The 25,534-nt window shown below is 42.3% G+C and overlaps 1 protein-coding gene across 9 annotated transcripts in view; it reads left to right on the top strand.

The window, feature by feature from the left end:
• Positions 1–21,834, top strand: part of dab1a (DAB adaptor protein 1a) — a 215,840-nt gene extending 194,006 nt beyond the window's left edge. For 6 of the 9 annotated variants that reach the window (XM_063465823.1, XM_063465819.1, XM_063465824.1 and 3 more), the window contains 12 exons: positions 3,840–3,959; positions 4,416–4,454; positions 4,911–4,973; positions 6,363–6,416; positions 10,814–10,972; positions 12,709–12,771; positions 12,890–12,986; positions 13,837–14,243; positions 14,889–15,084; positions 15,187–15,335; positions 16,760–16,856; positions 19,848–21,834. In XM_063465823.1, the coding sequence (XP_063321893.1) occupies positions 3,840–3,959; positions 4,416–4,454; positions 4,911–4,973; positions 6,363–6,416; positions 10,814–10,972; positions 12,709–12,771; positions 12,890–12,986; positions 13,837–14,243; positions 14,889–15,084; positions 15,187–15,335; positions 16,760–16,840 (1,428 nt within the window). In that variant the 3' untranslated portion in view covers positions 16,841–16,856; positions 19,848–21,834. The remainder of the gene's footprint in view (positions 1–3,839; positions 3,960–4,415; positions 4,455–4,910; positions 4,974–6,362; positions 6,417–10,813; positions 10,973–12,708; positions 12,772–12,889; positions 12,987–13,836; positions 14,244–14,888; positions 15,085–15,186; positions 15,336–16,759; positions 16,857–19,847) is intronic. The other 3 variants (XM_063465827.1, XM_063465825.1, XM_063465826.1) reach the window with 3 other exon arrangements.
• Positions 21,835–25,534: the final 3,700 nt, after the last annotated feature.

Raw genomic sequence — 25,534 nt, 5'->3', positions numbered from 1 at the left:
TGTGATTTATTACTGTTACTGAAGGTCCGCGGCTCCGAACCGTAGTAAAGGGACCTCTGGCTAATACGTCGGGTTCCGTGTCGGGCTGGTAGCCGAAAAATAGCTTTACTTTGTTGTCTGGGTCAACTTTGCTAGCGAGAGACAGAGAGAGGCGTTGAAAGGCTGCTCCAACGGAACTTATTTTTTCCGGAGGAAAACACGAACACAGTGTACAGTCGAGTCTTAATAGCTTACTTACAACTGGGCTCTCCAGGCACTCTTCTTGGCTGCAGTGGTTATTATTATATTTACATGCTTCCAGCTCCCGTTTTTGCTCCGTGACAGCTCGGACTTTTCCTTTCTCTCCCTCCCTCGCTCACAGACACATAACGTGTATGGCAGTCCATTCTCGCTGCAGCACGGACTACACTGCCCATGAGGCAACATTCTTTAGGGATATGCCTGTAGCATTCTGCCTATTAGCTTAGCACAACAACAACAAAAAAGCGCTCTCTCACCCAGGAAACACACAGCGAGAGAGCGCGTCACCCTGTAACCATGGCAACCGTAACGCTGCCGCCTGGAACAACAGAACAACAGAGCGTAGCTGTCAAACAAACCCAAACAGTCCTGACCCGCCACAATATGAAACAGGAAAGTACCGCCGTGTAATCCATTTATTTCACCAAAGTAACTGTATTCTGAATACCACCTTTTTAAACGGTAACTGTAACGGAATACAGTTACTCATATTTTGTATTCTAAATACGTAACGGCGGTACATGTATTCCGTTACTTCCCAACACTGTTTATGACACAGTAACAGATGTAGCCAGTAAATCCTTTATTTTGAGCCCATAGAAATTATTTAGACAAAGTTAACAACATGATTATATTTAAGTCTTTTTCTCTAAGTATTCTACTTTTACACATCCTCATTTTTATTTTGTGATCATTTTTCTAATGCACATGCTTCCTCATGGAAATTCTCTCAAAGGTTTTCAAAGTGACTTCCAGATTTAATGATTTTCTGAATTTCATACAACAGAAATTTAAGAAATCGCTAATTGAATTGAATTTAGACAAGACAGGTTTGAAAAAAATCAGTGAACCATGAAATACGTTCAGGAATATCCTCAAGATATTAAGCTAACAACCAACAGCAGAATTTAATTTGGGCAATGAGAGTGAATCTCTTGCATTAATATTTAGTAGAATTGGAGACTCATCTTCTGCTCTAAAATCCTGATCCGGGCAGATTTTATTAGAACTGTGTCTGCAGTAAAAGTCTTTATCGTTACTTTTTGTTGGAATCATTTATCAGGTTTGCCGTAGGCTATGAATTAGTCATCTGTGCTGAACTGAGGTTATCTCATCTCTCTGGTCCTATGAGCAGGCCACTCCTCCTCAAAGTTTTCTGCATTAGCACTTTTAGAATTCAGTGATTTTCTCTGCTCACTCTCTTTTCATACCTAGAGGTTTTGATCGAGGAAAAGCAAAAAAGAATGGGAGAGAAATCACAAGAGAAAGTGAGGATTAGAGCACGCATTTTCAAATGTAAAACGGATCTGAATTTAAAAGAGTGACAGTATGTTTCAGTGTTGGCTCAGCAGGAGAGAAGTTTACCCCAGCGTGTATGTCATGTGCCTTATTCGGCTCAGAATATCTTGCAGAAAGCCAACACTAAAATAGAACTACATTTTGCACAACATTCAATCTATGAACTCTGGCTGCACTTCGCATAGCTCCAGTCAATAATTGATTAGGTTTGAAAGACCGTTGTACTATAAGACTCTTTGTTATTGTGCTGTGACAGTAGTTATAGGTTGTGAGTCATCTCGCTGGTTTGTTGTCACCACTTTTGTTCATTCAAGGAAAGAGGTACAAAGGTAACACAAGGCTACAATTTTTTCTGCGTGAAGCAATAGATCATGCAGTGACTGTGTTCACTCCCTGCCCGTTTCCATGAAAGTGTGCAGATAGCAATGTCTTAAACATACTTACGTGTTCTGAGTTACGTCACTTACGCCTCAAGGTCAGTGTTTAATTACTTGAAGTGGCACAGAAAAAAAAGACTTTGAAATTTTTGGCATCCTTCCCACTGTCGCCAAAGCACTTGCTCATAGCGGGTCATATGATTGTTGAGGTTTCCTCTGTTGTATTATTGTAGGGTCCACCTTACAATATAAAGCGCCTTGAGGCGACTGTTAGAGGTGGGCGGAACAATCCAAATATCGATAGTGTCGATACCAACTCTGGTATTGGTATCGGATCGATACTAGCCAAATAGGATCGATACTTTGTTTCAGTATGTAGCCCACTGAATTGTGTTAAATTATAGATTTTGGGGGAATTAAACAACACACCTCAAACACGCACTATGAAACATGTCAAACAACAGAATTTGACCCAAAACGCTTTAGAGAAGTTGGAAGATGTGTTTTGTTGTGATAACTAAGTATTATAGAACGTAAAAATCAGAGTGAGTTAGTGGTGATGAGCCATCTCTTAAGTCATGACACACTGTCTCCCCAACATAAGCTGCCTTTACAGGTTAAAAGTATCGGTACTGGTATCAGCACTTTGTTCGCTTTGTATTGAATCTGCAGTATCCCACAGCACTAGTGACTGATGTTGTGATGAACAAAATTGAATTACATTTTTTCTTATTTTTATACTGTGAATAGATTCCTGAAAAGCTAGAGAATTTGTCTTTCTTCTGTTACAATTTTATTTGGGCAATTTAAATTATGAGGGTGTATTCTGCTGGATCAGCTTTCTGTAGGCAGAAGTTGAAGTATAATCAAAGAAGAGCACTTTGTGTAATACATCTTTGAGAATGAAAACTTGTCAGATCCTGTACAGCAGTTTCTAATGCATATTCTTTTTTTATCTCTACTATGTATCTACAGAATTACAAGTTAAATCTACAAGGAGCATTTAAAATGTTGCATGACTCTGTCTGTAAAATGCAAAGAAACCTGATTTTTATCCTATATGACTTCCCCTTTTAAGTTAAATCACTCTATGGTCCTGTTCTAACCAGTTGTGCTTGTTTTCCTGCAATGCATACTGGATGTCCTATAGTGTCTAGAAGTGGTGGCCCTTTGATAAGTCTTGGGGAACCACATCTAATTAGTTGGCACCACAATTCAGGTGTTTCCGGTGAGTGTTGTCCCTCACATGGTTCAAGACATTACAGTAGAGCCTCAGTCTGGAGGATTACTTCAGAGTGCACAACCCTGTGAAGGTAAAAAGCAGAACCTGCTCTTGGTCACACTCCTGACTGATGTGCTTTCTTCCACCTTTTACTCCAGAAACAGCTGTTCTGTGTTTGGGTCAGAGTCAGCGATCAGGGTCTCTTAATGGGTTATGTCAAACTCACTCAATCTTCACGGAAAGCTTCATAACTCAAAAAGAAAGCTCAGTAGAGACACAGAAGAGGCCTCTTCTCTGTGCATGTTTGTCAAATTGCAAATGCAAATCTGAAAAACTTGCAAGGGTAATGATCAGAATCAACTTTACTTGTCTTAAAAGTCAGAATTTACTAAATAAATTGAAGAGAAACGTGCACTTGTTAGAATTTACAGCAGGGTGTGCGATAAAGTGACAGTGAGATGGGGCAGATTAAATGTTTTGGCCTGAGGCCTCTGCATCATTAAAGTGAATGAGGTGGTATCTTTTTCCGCACTGTTCATGTCAGTCTGATCATGGCCTTAAACTCCTGTCGTGAAGTTGGGCAGGGAGATTAATCACCACATAACTAGAATGAACATGCAGTTCTTGAGTTCTGATCGGTGTTGTGCTCCTGTTAATGTGTGTGCCTGTGTTAATGGTTGGATAATGTGTCCTCGTCCTAGGCTGAACCTGTGATTCTGGACCTGCGGGACTTGTTCCAGCTCATCTATGACATAAAGCAGAGAGAGGAGAGGGAGAAGAAGGCCCAAAAAGACAAGCAGTGTGAGCAGGCGGTGTACCAGGTACTCTTATCAACTCTCTGGTATTTTTTTCTTTTAAACAATTTCCTTAATCATCTGCCATAAGTATGATGAGGTTCATGTGAGAGACTCTTGACAGATGAGTCAGGTAAGACTTAAAAAAACATCAAAGAATAACATACGGAGCACCCACTTTCAGGTTTCATCAGTGGTACCATCTGCCCATTGTGCTTATTTCACCTTCCTCTGTTCTGTCTTCTGTACGTCTCCTGTTTAATTTTCTCTTTATCTCTCTGTCTCGCTCTCTCTCTGATGATTGCCAAATGATTATCTGAATGCTGGGAAGCCGCTATGTCTCGCTGTGCTTTCCGCCTACTCTCTCTACTTCACCGGCTTAACTCTCCGCCTCTTCCCTCTCTTCTGTCTTCTCACCCCTGCTCCTCTCTCCTCCCCGTTTGATCTCTCCCTCTCTTTCCTGCTGCCGTCGCTTATCCGCAGACAATACTGGAGGAGGATCTGGAGGACCCTGTCTACCAGGTAACTTCTTGACCAATCCCATTGCTGCTGTCACCTGCTGCATTTCTAGCCAGTCAGCTTGCTCCTCTGTGTGTGCACTGTGGGGAGACAGCTCCTGTTTGGGTAGATCTTCGTAATAAGCACAACACACGCTGTTTAGGGGTTTGCCGATGTATACAAAGAGCCAGTAGGAGACACTCATATCTGTGTGTTCATGAGTCTGTAGCTGTGGGTGCATGATTAGCTGAGAGATGTGTTTGTTTTCTCAGTTGCTCTGGGTATTTCTTACTGCTTAAAGCCTCCTCCGTGTGTCACTGGGATCTCTTCTTCAACTGCTTTTTAATCAGAACCTATTGACAATGCTGTTTGACTAATCACCTCTGCAGTTTTCACTTCTTTTCTCTCAATTTCTTTATCTTCCAATTTCCCTCCTGCTTCTTTTTTCCCCCTCTCTTTCCCGTGCTGCTGACGTTGTAGTACATTGTGTTTGAGGCGGGACACGAGCCCATCCGTGACCAATCAGAAGAGAGCATTTATCAGGTACCCACAAGCTCATCTTGTTTGCTTGTGTCTTATGTAGCTTTAAACTACAGTTACTGTGGTTAATCTGCTGACAGGGAGTTCCTAAAAGCGTTTAAGCTACAGAGATTTAATCACTTATTTACTGTCCAATCGGTACAAGCTGCATTGCTCTTTAATGGGATAAATATACTGTGGCCTGCTCATAGAATTAATTGCCGTTTTTACACATGAAAACAGCAATTGTAGATACAGGAAATAAAGACTTTAAGAATCTGAGGCAAACAACCAGCCAACACTCTCCAGAGGGCCCTGATAGCTAAAGCTAGCTACTCCTGGGAGATGAGGCTTTCTCTGGGTGCACTCCTCAGAGATGTGGGTAGACCTCCGAGGGATAAAGAGGGGGAGGGTTGGGTGCGCGTGGAGGGGATGTGGAGGTTATTCCTGTTGTGTGTGTGGAAGGAAGACCCCTCCTCTTTTTCTCGCCTCCCCTCCCTCTTTTCCCAAGAAGATGAAAGAAAGCGGGGGAAAGAAAGATTAATCACCAGCCTCTCGTTTGATCTTTAAATAAAATGGATTGAAATAGAGGGAGCGCTGGCGCGTGCACAATCGTACGCAAACAAATACACGTACAAACAAACCCCCACGCACACATCATGCGTAAAAAACGTGCGGCTCAGCCAGCCTCCAGCCACAGAGGAACTAATGTATGAATAAAGATGGCAGCTTCTGGAAATAAACATGTGAAAGAAGTAAACAAGGCATTGAAAGGAGGAGAAAGAATGGGACAGGCTGTGCTAGATAGATATCCACATTTTTCCTCTGTGCTATTTTTTGTTTTTCATTTACCACTCTGATTAGAGCACATCCAGCTGGGGAAGAATAAAACTTTGTTTCAAGCCTTGTGCCACTGTAGGAGAAATCAAACCATAGGAATCTCAGGATTCATACATATCAGCATTTTGCTATCGCTGCTCATTGTTTCTTCTCATTACACACAGACTCAGATCTATCTGACTGTGTGACATAGAAATATTACATGTCTCCATGTGTGTGACAATGTGAGTTATTACATGTCTGTGGATGTGATAAGCTGCCTTATCCATTCTTTATTAGAGAGAGAGAGAGAGACCATCACCACAGGCTGATAGTCTTCTGATTAACCTAGTAGATGAGTTCTCACTCAAAAGATTTTAATTCTGATTATCCCTGCACACACACACACACACACACAAACACTTTACTAGTGATTGATATGATCCCAGGAGAGGCAGGTTACAGGGTTTTGTGTTGGCATCCAGTTTGTCGCAGTGCTGGAACAGTGATGAAGTGTAAAGTTTTATTGCTTAATTACTCCAGAGGTAACAGGCTCTCTCGGCTGTTCTCTGAATCTGTTGGTCGATTGTATAGGTTCCCACCAGTCAGCAGAAGGAAGGGGTCTATGACGTCCCAAAGCGACACCCAGTGAGTGACCGTGTGTATGCCCGTGCCCGACCTCCCACCCCCCTCAGCCTGCCTCCCCCTCTCAGACAAACCTCTCAGCTGTCCCACGTGTTACTCAACGTGGAAAGCCTTTCTGCTTCAGCGCTCTCCCATCATGCGGTCATGTGGAAGCTCTAATTTCGCATTTTATTCTACTTCCTTTTAATATATCTCCTACACAGTGATCAGTATGTCTAATTTTCCCCTGAGAGGTTTGCTGGGATCCAGTGCCTCATGCAGTGTGCTGTGCTATTGTACTGCTTGTGCTGTAGTTATGGTGGCTTGTGCCATTCTCCTCGTGCCCCGTGGTGCCTGCTCCTTATGGTTAACTGGGATGATTTGTGTGTTTGGATGTTTGTGTCATGTCAGCTTTCTCAGTGAAGCATGCTTGGCTGTGGTTTGGCCAGTCATGAAGCTTGCATGATGTTATCCCAGACTGCACTGATCACGTATTTTGTCACTGTTATATTTTTGTAAAAATTATGTAATTACGTCTGACTGTAAATGTGCATGACATCATATATTTAAAATATACTTGAGCTTTGTTGAGCAGTTTTTCACCCTGTCTGTGCCTTTTGAATGAATGTTTGCAGTGGAAATCTGTATTCCTGTTTGCGTGTGTACATGCAAGCCTCTGTTCACACTGCCGGTAGTTATAATGAAAGATGACCTTGACCACTGTCAGGCTGTGCTATACCTCAGCTGCTCTTTATCTGCCCATAAAGATGGTAGTTATATTGCGGCCTGATTTAATCTACTAAAATCTTCACACTCACAATAATCAAGCTGTTGATCTGCTGGTGTGTGTTTTGGTTTATGAGTATTTGAGCTTATATTATTTGAACGCACACTCCCATTTAGCTCTAATTATTTTGTAGAGCTCACCACCAGTGCCTGCAATCTCTTTGTGTATTCCACTGCTGTAATAGATCACTAAACTGGACTCCTCAACGTCACTACTGGCAGTGACGATCTCACTCTATGAATTTTGGTAGTCTTGAAATCAGTCTCGCAGTTTTCTGGCTGTATATTATCCCCAGATTTAGTAAGAAGCTTACAGGCACCATAGTATTTCTGTTCTCTCCTCACCCAGCCCACAACACATGCTGTTATTTGGATTGCCTTTGTGTTGGCAGGTGTCTGAACGTGAACAAATCCAATATTTCTCTCTTGTTGTGCAACCAATTGGGCTAGTCAGTCCATTGTGGCTTAAATAAAGCAGATTCAAGTCTTTTCTGCTTCCCAGTCAGTCAGAATGTGAGCATAGATCACAGAAATATAAATGGACCAGAGAATTTTTTTTAATTTCCTTTGTGGCAGACAACTTGTAGGGTAATTTGCAGATACTTTCATTTAAATTAAAAATAAAATCCGGGCATCAAAGGGTTAAAAAGTGCTGCTGCGCTGATCTCTCTGTGGATTAAATGTTTCTCTTCAGTCAGTAGTGTGACACCAGAAGTCAAACTCCAACCATCTTATCATATTGTAAATATATGCACACTCCTGATGTCCAAGTAAGGTTTATTTATATAGCACTTTTAAGACATTAAGGTGTTAAAAACACAGTCAAAATGAACACATCTGAATCGAGTAACACACACAAAAATATGACCCTGTCTGAATATGATTTTTTTAAAGGATACCACAGAGTTAAGGGTGCAAATTGAGAGAAGTAAGCTGTTCCACAGGTTTGGAGTTTACAGCTCTCATTAGATTTCAGACGGTTACGTGGAATCACAAAAAGAGCTCTACCTGTGGATCTAAAGATTCAGTTTGGTAAATATGGAGTTATTATGGTGAAAGGAATTTAAGGGAAATTTTATGGTTATATGAAGTGACAACTTGGTTTTCAGTGTTGCTAAAATAAAGTTGAAATAATGTGTAAACATAGATATTAGGATGTAATCTTCTTATTCTGATGTCTATAGCAGAAATGTTGGTAGCTGAGTGACCAGACACAGCAGCAGGTTTGTTATTTGTAGTGGATTCAATATTTATTTTATTGACAATAGAAATTCACCGTCCTCTCAGAGGGACTGACAGTAGACAACAGTGCAACATGACATCGATGTACACAGTACACCTAGATGAAATGATCTCATCGGCTGAAATGTGACCTCCTGTCTAAAGCAGTCTCTTCTCTTGTTTAATCTGTCACCGTCTTAAATGATGGCAAATCAATAAAACACACACACACACATAAAGCGATTCCAATCTACTGAGCCCTTGACCCTCTGGGACCTGAGAGAGTCTGTTGAATCAACAGCAGCCCTCAACACCTTAGAGTTCACATGCAGAGGTCAGTGTATTTCCACCACACATCATGGCCAACTCAAACACTGTACTACCTTAATAGAATATGACTGTAGACTGCTTATAAAAGATGGACAAGTGATTACTTGGTGACTTATTAGTAGAACACAAGATTGCCCTTAACAAAACGGAAGTGCAGACTTTGTGCTGTTTGTATATTAAGCACACAGAAAGGCATATTATTTGTTAGGTAATTGCAATACATCTCCTTCAGTGCAGTTATTATGAAGGGGGAAATGAGTGATAGAAACCAGGAGTAGAAGGCTGTGAATGTGTTTATTTCTGCTATAAAATTGGGTATTTTAACACTGGGCTTTAAGGAGATTGACTCACTTTGGTGTCAACCTGAATTGGAAAGTTGCAGAACTACAGATATTGGCACTCCTGCATTGGCTTCAGTAGCATGATCAGTGACATCATCACAAATATTCTTTGAATATTTTTTAGATGTTTTTAAGATTGACACCCTTTCTTTTTTTTTTTCTTTTTTTTACATTTTTATGTGTATTTATTTATGAGCCCAAATCTGCTCAGATGAGCTTGTTGTTGTTTTTGGGCATTCGGAACAAGTGTTCCCAACAGGGAAGATGATGGACAAACTATCCAATGGCAACACTCATATGATGGGCGTTTCTTCTTCGCCTTCTTTATTTATATATCACCAAACAACTGATACTGGCATACTGGCATGTGTGTGTGGTGGCCTGTGAGACAGAAAGGGAGAAAAAGAGGTCTAAAAATTAGTTGTTGTTATCCATTGTGTGTCCGGTTGTGTTATGAGTTTCGTTGTATGTGTGTGGCTTTGCGTGTGGCAGGTCAGCAGGGTTTTTTTGGTGCGTGCCAATGTGATCAGTCACACGGCAGGGGATCAGCAAGGTGGTGTTAATTAAAGGGGATGCGTTAATTGTATGCAGAACACATGTGCACAGGTAATTACTGTTTCCCTAGAGACGGCTAATTGATAGGTGGCGGCAGTACTGATAAAGATAAAGGGCCAGGCAAAGAGATGGCGAGAGTGTATAATGGGCGCAGAGGGATAATTGGCAGGGCAAAAGAGAGAGAGGGTTGGTCAGACAGGGAAAGTGAAGGAAGAAAGATGGAGAGAAATAGGCAGCAGCAGAGTGGAGCTTTAAGTGATGAACACAGCAGATCCTGCATGATTTAAAATATGCTCCACCCATCCAAAAATATCAGATGGATCAAAATTTAGATTTTTAATAAAAAATTAATATGGTTAGTATTGAGCAATCTGTTATTGTTCTTTTCACTGTCAACTAATGCTGGCCATACCTCATGCTTTCCTGCAACGAAAATAATATATTCACGATTGCTGTCATTCAGTGAATACTATAGCTTTGCCAGACAAATCTGACGTCATTTTTTAGTGCCAGTGTTGGTGAAAGGAACCGCAAAGCCCATCACTGTGCTGTAGCCTACAAAATGTTGGAAGTTGTTTTGTGCAATCAGATTGGAGTGCAAAATACATGGGAGTAGTGTGTTGGTATGACCCTTTCACATGTCTTCTTTTCCCCGGCTATAGGTTTTTAAAGGCAAATGGGCTTTTTCCAATTATGTACTCCCTCACTGTGCTCTCACATGAAGCATGTTAGTTAAACCAGCTCTGTTTTCTATGTCTGCCTGCTTGTCAGTCTCACACTGTGGTTCCTGACACATGGGAGCAGGCTGTACAGAAACACAAATAGGGTTTAAACCCCAGCTCAGTGCTGTAGTTTAGACAAAAGGTAGGGATGATCTTTAAACCTCTTTAAATCTTCACTTGGTCTCTAAGTCAGACAAGAAGAACACTGTTCTGTGACTGTGTGCGTGTGTGTGTGTGTGTGCGCGCGCGCGCGCGCGCGTGCGTGCGTGTGTGTGTGTGTGTGTGTGTGTGTGTGTGTGCATCACTAGAACACCTGCAATCAATCATGTTCCTCTCTTTAAAGAGACTCATTCCACCTCACTCTGTCCTCCTCTTTCTCTCAGCGTGTATGAAAGATAACTAACATGTTTGTGTGCGAGAACATTTTCATCCCACCTGCCATCTAACTCTGGGGTTGTGATTGCAGAATGGACATAAAAGAAAACCCCACCACCACCATCACCACCACCATCATCAACATCATCATTCTCATGAACAACCCCTTCACCAAGAACAAACTGAACAGCAGCAGCAGTCGCAGTCAGGGGCACATATGATAGACTTAGACCTGGATATGGTGACTCAGGTAAGTTGTTACAGTATACTAACATGCACTTTGTAGTTCAAACTAATGCAATGTTCAAAGCTCTAAACAGGGAACATACTGTCCTGAGCGTTAGTTGCCGTGAACTACTCTTTAGTCACGTCCTCAGATGATCTTTGGTGTTCGCATCCTCGTCTGTACCTCCAACTCTGTTCTTCTGTAGTCATAAGTGACCCCAACTCTTAACCTCTGTCATTTATGAATAAAACATGCAACCTTGTTGTTGCCATAGTAACCAGGTTCAGGCAGGAGTAAAGTCAAGAGCCGCATGGGTGCACCCGTGCGTTCATGCCGCCGTGGTGTCCATGTGTGAAAGAGGACAAGCCAATGTAATAGAGAGAAAAACTCTCACTTAGCTCAGAGCAGAGGTCCTTTAAGGGTAGAGTAGACGTAAAGGTCAGAGTGTCTGTCAGAGAACTGGTGTGGGGGTCAGCAGGGTTAGCCGACAGCAGCGGTCATCGCGGCTGCGGACACACTAGCACTGCATCTCAGAGCACAATAATAAAGCATTCATAACACTATGATAATCACAGCAACCTGACCTCACCACCCCGCCGCCGCACACGTAAAGAATACTGAGCGAATGGAAACTGGACAGAAAGTCTATAAATATTCAACTTCCTGTGCTGTTTGAACACTCTCTGCAGTACATTTTCCCCGTGCATGTGGTTTCACATTAAAGAACATCAGCACGGGCTCTGTCATTGACGAATGATTCATTGATGAATGCCACAGGAAATTTATTGTAAAGTTAGAAAAACTCTTAAAATGTGTTCTGTGAGTGGAAATCCTTTTATCAGTGCCTATGAATGCACTATTTTGTCTATCTTGGATATCTGGCTTATCTTGTTGATTCCATTTTGTCTGCTTTGCTAAACTCTGCTGCAGCAGTAGTATATATTACAACTTCCTATCCCTCTTAGTAAAAATAGCCTTCTAGACTCATAATGTAAAACACCATGCTCACAGATCCATTTTCTGATACGTGTAAAAAGAACTTTGTGGTCTATGCGTGACCCAGGAGAGTGAACAAAAGGGAAGATATTCTAAGAACATTCATTATCTCTAAAGAATTTATCTGCATCCATGATTTATGCTAATCTCTGACCATGTGTTCAAGGCTTAAATTCCTTTATCAACTAAAAATAGACTATCCTTCACTTGCCACCAGCCTAAAGATATTAATAATGTGCAAAAAAGAGGCAGATACTAAAGTGAAGGATCATGAGGGAACTGTGAAAGGAAACAGAGCGGTACAGAACCAATCCGGATTGAATACAAAGGCTGCTGTCTCAGATAGTTATTCCCTCTGGGACATACCACATATCTTCCACAAGAAGGGAACATTAATGACTTGTCCAAAAGACGACACTGCTACAATAATGATACTAGAGGGTGTGGTAGTCTGCTTTTAGATCCACTGATGGAAAGAATCTTTATCTGAAGCAGATGACAAAGATTGTGATAACTCCTGGTAGGTATGCCATCATAATCAATCATTTCATCTCATTATCCCATCTCTCCACACCCCTCTTTTACCTCTTCTGTTGCTGCCAAAGTCCTCAGGTAGGTAACTCTAACATACCGAGCTAATGTCGCGTTGCATGCGGTGTATGATGCACGATGCACTGGAATGTAGAGGAATTCAGAAATTGCATGTAGTCTAATATTCCCGTGATTGTGCCTGACTGCTATTATGCGCTTTCTCTAATTCTCAGAATATCAACCAATTAGAAATTTTTGGAGACATGTCTACGCCTCCTGACATCACCTCTCCATCTGTGAGTAGCCGTTATACATACACAGTCTGTGATTTACATCTTTTAAAATAATACCGGCATCTCCACTGAGTTGTCTCCTTTTCGTTGTCCGCCTGACCTCCAACCACAACCTGCACAGACTCCCGCCTCTCCAGCCAACACCCTGGACCCCTCACAGGGCTTGCAGCCTCCCACGGAACTGTTTGCTCCCTTCAATCCTGCGTCTGTGCCCTCAGGTAAGACCTTGTTTACTTTCTGCTTAAATACAAGGCTGCTAAAAGCCAGTGGGTAACAAGCTCAGCAGGAGAGACATGAAGGCAAACTGGAGACTAAGAAGATTCAGATGCAGGGGGCATCTGAAGAAGAGAAGAAAAGGGGTTGTGCTGAAATAAATATAGAGCGATGGAGTAGAAGCGAAATGTAGACGAGAGAAAGAGGAGAAAAGGTGGCATTGGTTGTGTGTTGAATATGAAAAGCATTATTATCCCGCTACCTCAGATGCTGCTGATTTACTTGTGGCTGAGCCAACTGCGTCAGACGGGGGAAAGTAATGAAACATGCCGCGATGATTGTAGTGAAGACTTCTTTGTGCACAGAGCTACTGTGTATTTAGAAATTGGTATAAAGGTTTTGCATCTCTTTATTCACTCCCCTCATCACCTCTGCTTGCCTCCTCTTTTCCGTTCTCTGTGCATGTGTCAGAGCAGCCAAGGTTAAATGTCAACTTTCTCCGCTGTAGTTAGCAAGCAGAGACTAGAACCAGGAGACTAGTGAGTGTGAAATACGAAACAGCTTTTACTGATGAGTCTGAGTGATTTTAATGAGTGTGTTGAGTTCTACCTTTTCATAATGACTCTGCCTCATTGTGGAGGTAATTATAATAGTTCACCATGACCATTAAGAGACACTGCATTAGCCGCGGGCAAAAGTAGGGCAGCACTCTCTGGTGATGCATGTGCAGGTTTGTATGTAGAAAAGCAGGCTGTGGATATTCTAATCACTTTCTCTTTTGTCTTCTTTTCTTACTTTCTTAAAATGGCGCAGAAAAAAAAATGAAATAACTTATCTCAATCCACTCACAACCAGGTTATGTGACGATGGGAGCAGTACCTCCTGGCCACTGGTCCCAGCAGGCTTTTGCTGCCCAGACTCCGCTGGCCTTCGGGGTCCAGTCTCCTCTAGGCCCGGTAGCCCAGGTGCTGCCAGGTGGCCAGCCTCTCATCTGGGGCCAGGCCAACATCTTCCCTGCCACCCAGCAGCAGTGGGCAGCCATGGCAGCAGGAGCGTTCCCCCCCACAGCCTACCTCCCAGCCCAGCCTGTGGGCACCCTGCCCGCCGCCATGTTCCAGACTCTCACCCCCGTCACGACTGTGACTCCAGCCGGCGAGAGTCATTCGAGCACTGGAGCCAGCGCTTCAGCTCCTTCCCCTTCAGCATCTTCGAGTCCACAGCATGGGGAGAGAGGAAAGAAGATGGGAAAGGAGATGTTCAAGGTGCGGAACTGATGAATACAGAGAAGATTTTTACGAATAGTCTTCATAGTCCCATTCAAAATAAAAAGACTAAATATTAGTTTTTGCTCCTTGAATAATTAATCACAGTTAATTTTCTAATTTAAGTATTTTGTTAGAGGTGTTAGAGTTGCACTATGTCTGGGACCAGTTTTTAATTGCTTGGGTAAGTATGAAACAAGCCTTAGGATGCAAAGAGTCATAAAAGTGGGGCATGTAAGTACAAATGGACAGTCATACATATTTGGGTTGTATTTGATGATTTTAGCTATGTTGAGCAAATTAGCCTCATTTAACCCTTTAAAGGCTTCCAAAAATATATTTTTTTGGAAATGCATTGTGGTTCACATAGTTAGGCCACATACAAACACATCCAAAATACACATTTTCATTAGGTTTAGGATTCAACTAATCTGTAGTGTAAATACATACATATTCATATCAGAATTTTTCACTTTTAAAATCTTATCTATGAGAGAACGTATTTCCCCAGTCTGGTGGTGTTTTCATCAATAAAAAGGCTACAAAACAAGCAGTGATTTGTACAGTAACCTAAAACAAAGGTCACTAATTGATTGTCCACACTTTCAATGTTAACCTTGCTGACCAGTCTCTGTCTTCCTTTAGGATTTTCAGCTGGCGAAGCCTCCGGCCATGCCTTCAAAGAAGGCTGATCAGCCCAGTTTAGCAGGAACCTCAGAGGCATTCAGCACTTACTTCAGCCGTGTGGGCACTGCCCAGGACACAGATGACTGTGATGACTTTGACATTTCTCAGATGAATCTGACACCAGTCACCTCTACAACACCATCCACCAACTCCCGTGAGTGCTCTCTCCGTGTCTGTCTGTGCTGTGTAACATGCTTTTTCTCTTATCACCATCCAGGGTGTAGCTACGCCTTAATTGTTCTGTCCTCCTCTGCAGCACCCACCCCAGCTCCCAGGCAGAGCTCTCCCTCAAAATCCTCAGCCTCTCACGTCAGTGACCCCCCCACCGACGCCACAGACCCCCCCACGGACGACTCATTTGGCGAGGCAGAGGGCAGTCCCAGTCGCAGTGGAGAGGAAGATGCTGTAAGTGTGCGTGTGGTTTGGTGTGTGAGAATTTTTTGGAGTAAGCCAAGTGTGTGCGCCTTTTTAATAAGTCACTTCTTATGCTGTTATAACCTGCACAGCTTGTTGAGATCTGCTGATAAATAGCCTTTGTAGCAGTGTTGGCGGGCCAGGTAATCACTCTCGCTGATTAGGGGGCCGACGCTGTTGTGTCCTTTAGTGTGAGAGTGTGTGTTGGTGTTTGTGTCAGTGCATATGAAAATGTGCACGTCCAGTGTGGGATACTGTGGAAAAATGAGCAGTAGCATGCATGAGTATGTGGTTGAGTGTGTGCATGGTCAACACAGCGTTAAATTAGCTGGTGAAATTGTCAGAGACATCATTAAGCTGTTATTAATACCAGCAAGGTAGCATCCATACATCACTACTTCTATGTGGACAGACTCATCTGTGGTGAGATATAGGAAGCGTAGTGCCCCAATTCTTCTTCCAGGGGCAATTAATATTTATTTTACCTGTAGCACCTTAATCTGGGGCAGAAAAATGGGTGAAATTAAGGAGGAGTGAGAAGATGGAGAGAAAATAGAAAGATAAAACGAAAGAAAATAGGGAAAAGAAGGATAGAACGTCAGATTCTTAGGGAGTGTAGGCAAACGCCCTGTGCCTTTGACCAAAGTCCTTGTAGAATCTGTGACCTTCTAAGAAGCAAGACTTTTCTAGTTCTTTCCCTGCCATTTTCTTCCTGTCTTCCAATTACTCTTTTTTTGTTTCTTTCAAGCTTGCTTCTCTCCTCCCTCTCGTCCTTCACTCCCCAGGCGTGAAACATTAGTTTTATGCCTCCAATCCAGCTATTATTGAAAAAATAGAGGACTTTCACACTGCTGAAAATGTCACCAGCCCTGAATAACACACAGAAGCTTTGCACAACCCAAAGACATGTGCATTGGTGGCGGCACTGAGTGAGTGCGGCGAAAAGGTTACAAAAAAAAAAAAAAAAAAAAAGGCGAGAGAAGGACCGGAAAGATGGAGCAAACGCAGAAAAACAACCTCCCACCCTTTTGTGGGTTGAGGTGCAAAAAGCGGAAGTGTTTTAGGAGGAAAGCAGTGCATCAATAGAAGTAACTCCACAGAGGTTTTCATAACAGACCACTGTAAATGAGTGCATGTTTACTGTTTGTGTGTATTTGCAAAGAAGTTTCTATAAAAAGAAAAGCTGTGATGGGCTGTGGTTTTCTACTCTAAGTGTCTGTGTTTCTCCTTTAGAGCATTAACAGCTTTACTCTTTGCTTCCTGTTTGCTCTGTTCTTGTAGTTTATCAATCAAGCATTCCGTCCTTCAGATTTATTCTTCTCTGTCTGTTTTCCCTTTATTTCCTTCTTATACTCTTCCATGGTCCTTCCTTTCCACCATTTTCTCTTCCTTCCTTTCCGTCTTCCACTCTTTAGGCATGTGGTTCTGGGTCGCCCTGCCCCAGCGAGACAGCAGAGCCCAGCCCAGATCAGGCCAGTCCAGAGGCTGGGAGCTAGATAGCAGCAGGGCAAGGTAGGTATCAATACCTCTCCTTCCCCTCTTAACTCCTTCAACTCTCTGCATGTATCTCTTCTTCTCATTTACTGTTGCACCTACTTTACATAAGTGTGTTGCATCTTTCTTTTTTTTGCATCAGTGGTTACATTTTCACTGTTTTACTTCTGTTTTCATTGCCTCGTTAACACAAGTTCAAAGGGTGGCACATGTGTGGTTTGGTTTTAATGCTTTATCATGTGTGGGAATTTTTTTGTTTTGTAAGCATCTGTTGATGATGAAGGTGTTGTGCATGTGTGACTTTTTGGAAACAGTGTGTGACAAGTTCATCACACAACATCACTTTGGCCATAGTGCTCTCATTGTGTTCTGTCATTCTGATGTGCACCTAAATCACGCCCAGTTCTCTAAATAGCACACGTCTCACTTGGAAATTCAATAGCGTGTGACAGCCAATCAGAAACTGTGCACTTCAGTGAGCAGGATGTCTTTTGGGATTTGTGTGCAATATGCTGATCTCAGTTGTTTAGCTTAATTTGATCAGGATGTATGCTCACATTTTATGCATTATATACAGTGTGCAATGTCACTTAAGCACCACGCACCAATGTTACACGTTGAGCGATATAGACAGGCAGTCACTGATGATGGGCATGTTTTCACACTTTTTGCACTTTGTTCTACAGTGAAATTCACAACTTTCATAAGCTTGAAAATTCTATGAGAAGCATGTCAATATGCGGTTTGCCTATTCAATGACACACACACACACACTCCAAGAAAAAGAGCCATTTTGATCCCTGCCTCCCTACCCGGTGTCCTCTCCCACACAATTCCCGACTGTGGCTCCTTAATGATAGCTGCTGGCACTCACACCAGAAAAAAAATGTGATGGTTTTGTTTTCATCAGCTAATACTGGAGCGCCAAGATTAATGACTGCCCCGATATAATTGGCATTAATTAAAACCCAAGGAGCCTTCAAGTCCTTCCCCACTCCGGGAGAGGAGGAGGGGGGCAAAGCAGCTTCCCTCCCCTGTTGGCCTTGCTCCTCATTCAGACGCTATGAAAGCTGCATGGCAGCAGGTGGATGTGGCACCTAAGTACGAGAATGAATTTTAGAGTACTGAACAGGAAATCTGGTTATGATCTAGCAGTTATGGCCAGAAGCTTCGAGTCTGTCCTCTGTAGTAGGTGGACTGCTTTGGTCCTGGTCCAATTACGCTGTTCCCATATGGTGTTTACTTGCTCAATCACATCGGCTTCAGACATCTTCCCAAACACACACACCTGTGCAGTAGTCCCGGCTATTCCCTGGACAAGCACACCTGTGATCGATACTGTCACCACCTGTGCTCATATTGGAGCCAAAAATATGCGTGTGCTTGTGTGAGTGTGTTGCTGCTGGCCATGACCGCCTGTCCTGTCCTCCCCCTCCCACTGCGTGTCTCCGACAGACATGTGTTCAGGCTAGTGGGAGTGTAAGTGTTTTTTCTGGGGTGATTTCATCATGTCCAGTGAACGCTCCCGAGTCTCAGCCATGAAATGGCCTGCTTCCACGGTTCACTGACCAATCTCACATTGCTCCCCCTGCCGAGGGCCTACCACACGCATGCACATAAATGTCCACACATGTACCAGCCAGGCCGGATATTCTGGCCTTGAGGCTGCTGCCACGCCAGCAAATCACTCATACCTCCACCGAGGACTTGTACTCGCTCTCTCGGCTGGGGATGAAGGAGCTGAAGCCGCCTCAGATGGCAGTGCCTGTTAGATGATGCAGGGTGACACCGCTGGGCTGTGGCTCTGGTGCATTGGCTGAGCAGTGTGTGCTTGCTGTCACTGCTTGTCTCAGCCTCTTTGTCACCTTTCTCGGGGCTGCTGGCAGCTACTTTCTGCTGACTGTCTGGCCTTGGCCAGCCCTGCAGTTACAGCTTTGTATGCCAAAGACCAAAGCCTTAACTAAAGCAGCCCTCCCAGCATCAACCCAAGTATTCTTTTTTTTAGATGAAAGCTGTTGCAGATTGTGCATTATGTAAGTTTAAGCACAAGTAGAAGTGAGAGGTTCAATCATTCGTTGCTTATCTATAAAATGTCAAACAGCATATTCAAAAAAAAAAAAAAACATAATGGTTTTCCAGAGCCCAGTTTAACATATTTTAATGACTCCTTTTTATCAAGCTGAGCCTCCAAAACAGAACAGCCCAACGTTGAGTCATACTGTGACAGAGACACACCTAACTACGAGCAGTTTGCTCAACTAAACCTTCTTCTAATAGGGGAGCTGTGGGCAGACCCCAAACTCTAAATGAGTTCTCTGCTCTGGAGAAGTCTCCCAGAATATAATAGGAAAGTCAGTAGCCTCCAATCAAGTTGTCTGAATGGCAGATTGAGTGGCTGGCTATAATTATGTGTACAATAATAACGGCCCCATTGTGAGCGACTGCAGCAGGGTTGGTGCTTTGACTGCAGGGTGTTCCATCATCCACCGTTGTCTTCCAGCTCAGCTGGAGAGAAATGCAGACATGATGACTCATAACTGGTCTTTCAAGGCACTACCTCTGATTCTTGCTGGTCCTGGAGGGAGTTTGAGGTGGGAGAAAATATGCATTTACATGGACACTGTAATAACAACACACAAACACGCATGCAGGCACGCGCACACAAATGGCTTTGAGAGTGATGGACCTATGAACGGCCTAAGAGGTAAGAGGAAAAGTGACCGAAGGTCTCCTTCAATGCAGTGTGCTACTGCCACCTGGTGGTGATGTTAGTTATAGGAACTTGCAAACCACTGCAAAACTAGAGCTAACTTGTCAGGGCTTGCAGGTTGGTGATACTTGCAGTTCAGTCAGTTGAGAGAATGAATCATAAATCCAGGCACTCCCTTTTTATTATGTAACACTCAGATAAAACACAGAGGCCAGACACTGACATTACAGATATAGCAAACCTTTGAAAAAAACAAAGGAAAGTAAAAATGTGGTAATTTTTTTTTCTCTCATTGACAGAAGAGGAAGGACCCTCTCTATGCCCAGATTAACAAAGGGAAGAAATAAAGAGACACACAGGAAGACAGACCTGACCAGCACTGAGAGAACAGGAGGAGAACCCTTAACCTCTGTTTGTGTGAGTGCGTGTGTGCGTGCATGTCTGGCACATCCCCGCCTGGCCAAGCCCTTCTTCTTCTCCTCCAGCTAACAACCTCCCAGGAGGAGCTTCCACACTCCCACAGTCCTCCTCCTCCTGTCTGCAGTCTTTCCTCCTCCTGAGAGGGGAGAGCCCTCTTGGTCATTCACTCCAGGCAGGAAGGGATATCAATCACTGAGACGGATCCAGTTCTCCCTCCACTGCGCAGTCTTCTCCTCTCCTCTCCTCTCCTCCCTTCTCCCTCACACCCAGCCTTACAGATAGAACCTGCTCCTCCCCTCTCTGCCCCCCCGTTCCCTTCCTCCTCCTTTGCTTTCTTTCCTCTGCCTCCTGTGTCTGGCCAGAGACTGTGCTGCCAAGAAGGGACTGAATCATGCAGTGCCTCCCCGTCTCTGACACTCCCTCACACACGCACGCTCATCGGGATTAGAACGATCACCTTTTGTTTTAATGGACAGAATCTGCATCTGTAGTGAGGAGATCCCATAGGAGGAGCTAGACTATTAATGGGCCTATCAGGGATGGCCCGTTACTGGGATCACTTCTTCTGATTGCTTGGCTGGTTCGGGGAGTTTAACCCCATTCTTGTGAGTGTCTGCTGGATCACTATGCAGAAACAGACTCTCTGGGAGCTACTCACACACCAACGACATACATCTTGCACACAGGAATCAGCTTACATACTCTCACACATGAAAACACATACACACAGTACACCTTCTCTGACATGCATACACACAGTAATTTGCCAAACGTCTCTCCTCACAGACAGACTCATATAGAGGCCAGAGGACCAGACATGCTGAAGAAAAGACACTGAGAGGGAAGTGTTGCAAGTTAAACAGATTCTGTGATTGAACTGTTCATTCTCTATAGCTTTTGTACAATACTGATTAAAAAAGAAGAAGAAATTGAAAAATTTGAATTTTTATTTTATAAGTCAATCAAGCCGCTGGGGTCAGCTCTATAGGAGATATAGAGTCAACATGGCTTTAAGGCATCTGATCGTTGGTTTGCCAAACTCATTTTGTAAATAATGATAACAACCATTTTGTCCACTGGACTTCTGTGCCATAAAATAGGAAGGCTTCAGTTATGCAACTCTTGACGTTAACCCAAGCAATACCAACATATGTTTTCTTTTTCCTGTTGTCTGTTTCATTCGCCTCACCCCCCTCTTTTGTGCATAGATGTTGTGAACCATTAATTACTCTGGTTCCAGCCCTAAAGCCTGCACCGTGCCCTGCTGTGTCTTCTTGAGTTCCCACCCAAAAACACTATATCGCGGTCCTGAGCTTTTGTATCACAAGACTATCATTTTTATGTTGCAGGCAACAGTCAGGGTCTCACTCACTCACTGTAGCCCAGACTGCTCCTCTCCTCCTTCCCATTCTCCCAGACTAGTCTCGAAGATAACAGCAATGCTCTGCCCATCTGTCTGTCTGTTGGTCAGGTGCCAAACTGCTGCTGTCTGAGTGTGGACTGCAGCATCCTCTGCTACAACTACATCAACTGTGATGCCATTGACTCCCTATTTTATGGCCAGAGTCCCCATATCATTCGAGAACTCTTTTGGACTATGAAGCTGATTAACTTTAAAACTTTGAGAACTAGATGATGAGCAAAGACGTTGAATAAAAAGGGAAACGTTGCTGTTTGAGTACATAACATTTCTAGACCTATTTTAACTTTACCTCAGCTAACAGTTTCTTAATGTAAATTGACACATTATTTTTATCTTTATGAATATGACATTCTACAGTGGGTTTTTAGATGATTTTTTTGGTTCTATCTTGATTTACGTATTCCACCATGTATTACTGTTACAAATAAACACATCCCAAATGACTAATACGTGTGTTTATGCCTCTGCTTTTGTGTGCGAGCAAGAAAGAGTGAGCCTAATGGTGTGTGCCTAGCAGAGGTGACCCCCCCCCACCACCACCACCACCTCCACCATCAAGTGCCACAGCATTTTGCAATAATTTAACACTGCTTTAATGACCTGTCACATTCTGCTACACTCTATTGCAAGCTGTCATAAGCTTTATTAGCAAGCAACCGCAAAACAAGAACTCTAACCTTCCTGCTCTTGTTCTGTTTCTCACTTTCTACCCACAGAAAGGGTTCAGACACGAGTACACCCTTAATGCACTGTTCTATATATTCAATTGAACTAGAACTTTACACATTTTAAATTAACCATTTTACACACAAAAATGCTCTCACTGTGCTATTTGGTTGTGGGATTAGTTTCAATATGAAGTGACAGGTATTTGAGATGCTTATCTGACACCTATAACCTATGCAGGTGAAGGGAATTTTCTTGTTATTCCTTAACCATTAAAAAATTATATCTGACAGCTTTTGTCTTCCCTCAAACAGTGTCCTGGGTACTCCATAATCTATAAACCCTACTGTGTGCAGCTTCTTTTTTTTTTTTGGAGAACATTTCACCTGTGAAAGCTGTCAAAACTGACATCTGCAAATTGTCCAAGATGAGCAGCAGGCTGTGCTGGAAAGATGAGCAGCAGTTTGATCATCTTTATGTATTTTTCAAGAGAGCACCACAGCTATAGTCTTCTCCATAGAAACCAAAAAGTTGCAGACATGTTTAAAGGCAGATGCTACAGGTTAATAATAAACAAAAAATTGAACACCATCAAGACAACCGTTTTATTATACATGATGAACCTTATCTTTAACTATGAAATGTATCAGCTATCTAAATATGTTCTAATTTGCCTTTTGAAATTTGTACACTGGATGAAGCCAGTTTAAAGTTTGCATATCAGTGTGAAATGTTTTTACAGATCTGATTTTGAGTAGCTCATTTGTTTTACTTGAGAAAATTTTGTCAACAGATAAGATAAGATTTTCAACATGCTTCTAGGAATAGAATGTCCCATGAATCACATACTCAAAGTTTTTTGAATGAAGGATGCGGTAAAACCCTTCCACATACAGATGGGAGTAAAACTTAGATCTTTCCCTGAAAAAAAAGAAATGGCGTTAAAAGGTATCCAATGTAAAATTGCAAAAACAAAAATCGTTTTTAGTTTACTAGATTACCTACAATCATTCAATTTTTCTGTAATGCAAATTTTCTGTAATGTTTTATTTAAATATGCAAATACGATCACCTTAAACATGCACCAGTTATAATACATTTCAAAGGACAAGGCTGCAAAATAAAGACTTCATTCTGTTATTTATAGAATGAAGAATATTATTTATCTACTAGATTGAGCGAAGACATGCTATGTACCCCAAACAGCTTGAAATCTACACTCATTGGCCACTTCTTTAATTAAACCTGTTCAACTAATAGTTAACACACATAACTAATCAGGGACATTGTATAAGCTGACTCCTTTTAGACACATAGACATGATCAAGATGACCTGAAGTTCAAAAAAAGCATCTCAAAGGAAGAAAGATGATTTAAGTGAACGTGGCAAACTGCTGCTCTACAGGGATTTTACCCCCCACAACAATCTCTGGGGTTTACAGAGCAATGGCCCAAAAAGGAGAAAATATCCAGTAAGCGAAATGCCTTGTTGATCAGAGGAGAATGGCCAGACTGCTTTGAGCTAAAAGGAAAAGAACATAACTCCCTTTACAACCAGGGTATGCAGAGGAGCATCTCTGAACACACTGCACCTTGAAACACTACAGCAGTAGTGGCACCACTCCTGTCAGCTAAGAACAGGAAATTTAGGCTACATCACCAAAGTTGGACAATAGATGATTGGAAAAACATTCCCTGGACTGATGAGTCTGGATTTCTGCAACAACAAACAGCATCAAAAATAGATTTCTCCTGCCTTGCAACAACAGTTCAGGGTGGTGTTGGTATAATGGTGTGTTGGATATCTCAAAAACTTTGGGTTCTTTAGTACAAACTCAGCATTGTTTAAAAACTACAGTACAATCTGAGTACTGTTGTTGTCCATCCCTTTATGACCACAGTGTGCCCACCTTCTGATGGCTGCTCCCATTAGGAATGCACCATGTCACGAACCTCAAATCATCTCAAAGTGGTTTCTTAAATATCCTCCACAGTCACCACATCTCAGTCCAATAGAGCAACTGTGTGATGCGGTCATGCTGGTAAGGACCAAAATCTCTGATGAAAGTTTCCCGCACTTATGTTGAATCTGTGAGAATTAAGGCCGATCTGAAGACAAAAAAAGAGATCCCCCTTGTACGAGTAAAGTGTACCTAATGAAGTGACCGGTGAGTGTACACAACTTGGTAGTGAGTTAAGCGTATGAGAGACTATAGTCTGCTACAGTTACAAAGCTGCCAAATAAAGACAATACCTTGCAGAATGTATTTATGTCACATTATAAATGCGTAATTTAATACTTCTGTACGCTCTGTAACGAACCTAGAATGATGACACATTTCTTCGGTCATCTCATTTTCTCTACGTTTAATTTGAATAATTCGTTTAGGCGACAGTTAATAAATCAAAGGTTAAACTTTTATACCACATCCTCTCATAACAGCAAAATACACTGTTCTTATAAGAGAGATTAGCATTCTTAAAAAAAATGAGTCACTTTGAAAATAAACACAAAAAAATCTCCATCAGCTTGGTTTCATGAGAGTGACTCACGTCGTGCCAGCCGGGCGACATTCCTGAAGAAGAGGGAGAAAAATCCAAGAGCTGTTGACAGTCATCGTGCTGTGGCGTAAAATGCTCAGCAGGACTAGTTTGACGAGCCCGACTGTTTTTTTACTCAATCGCACTCCTCCTCTGAAACTATCTCGGGTGCGCATGGGACGCAGATTTGTTTCGATCAGAGGTGAAGCACGCAGGAACCTGGAACAGTGAATACAGTATTTAAAGTTTCTTTCTTCCTTTTTTATTTTAAATTAATTTCTTTGTTTTTTTTTTCCAACGGACACAGGATGAGAAGCTGAATAAGAGAACGATCTCTCTTCATAAAGGAGTTTTTTGTCGTTTCTGTGGATATTAAAACGCGCAATGGAACAGGTATGTCCCATGACACTCGTAACATTATGATGATTGGATAATATGCTGTTGATATATTTAAAGTTGTGTTAGCAGACATAAATCCTGGCAATACTGTAAACTGACATTTGAAAAATTTTTTATCAAAGCTTACAACAACATTAAATAAAGTGAGACAGAGTTTAGGTTTTATTTTACAACTTTATCGATCTCCAAAAGTACAACTTTATCGATCCTTTGTCGTGCGTGTTGAGCATTGTCTTGAATCCTATTGATTTCCAAAAGTCAAGCATGCCTCTTTTTTCAGTGGGAAAGAAAGAAAAAAAAGGAAATTCAAGATACATGAAAACACCGATCACTGTTTTAGCTCTGAACGCTGTAACGTTGTTACTACTATGATGACATAATTTATCTTACCGGATTAAGACCAGAACTAAACTCCTCTTAATAATAAGTGATTTGGGATTTTGTTCTTATTCCAAATATGTTAGGGAAAAATTTTTACCTTATTTAGGTCCTGTATTGAGACTATTGTACTGTGTGATACTTTCATCAGGAGGAACA

The sequence above is a fragment of the Pelmatolapia mariae genome, linkage group LG23, assembly GCF_036321145.2.
Source record: "Pelmatolapia mariae isolate MD_Pm_ZW linkage group LG23, Pm_UMD_F_2, whole genome shotgun sequence".
Classification (NCBI taxonomy): domain Eukaryota; kingdom Metazoa; phylum Chordata; class Actinopteri; order Cichliformes; family Cichlidae; genus Pelmatolapia; species Pelmatolapia mariae.
This window is presented reverse-complemented; position numbering and strand designations above follow the sequence as displayed.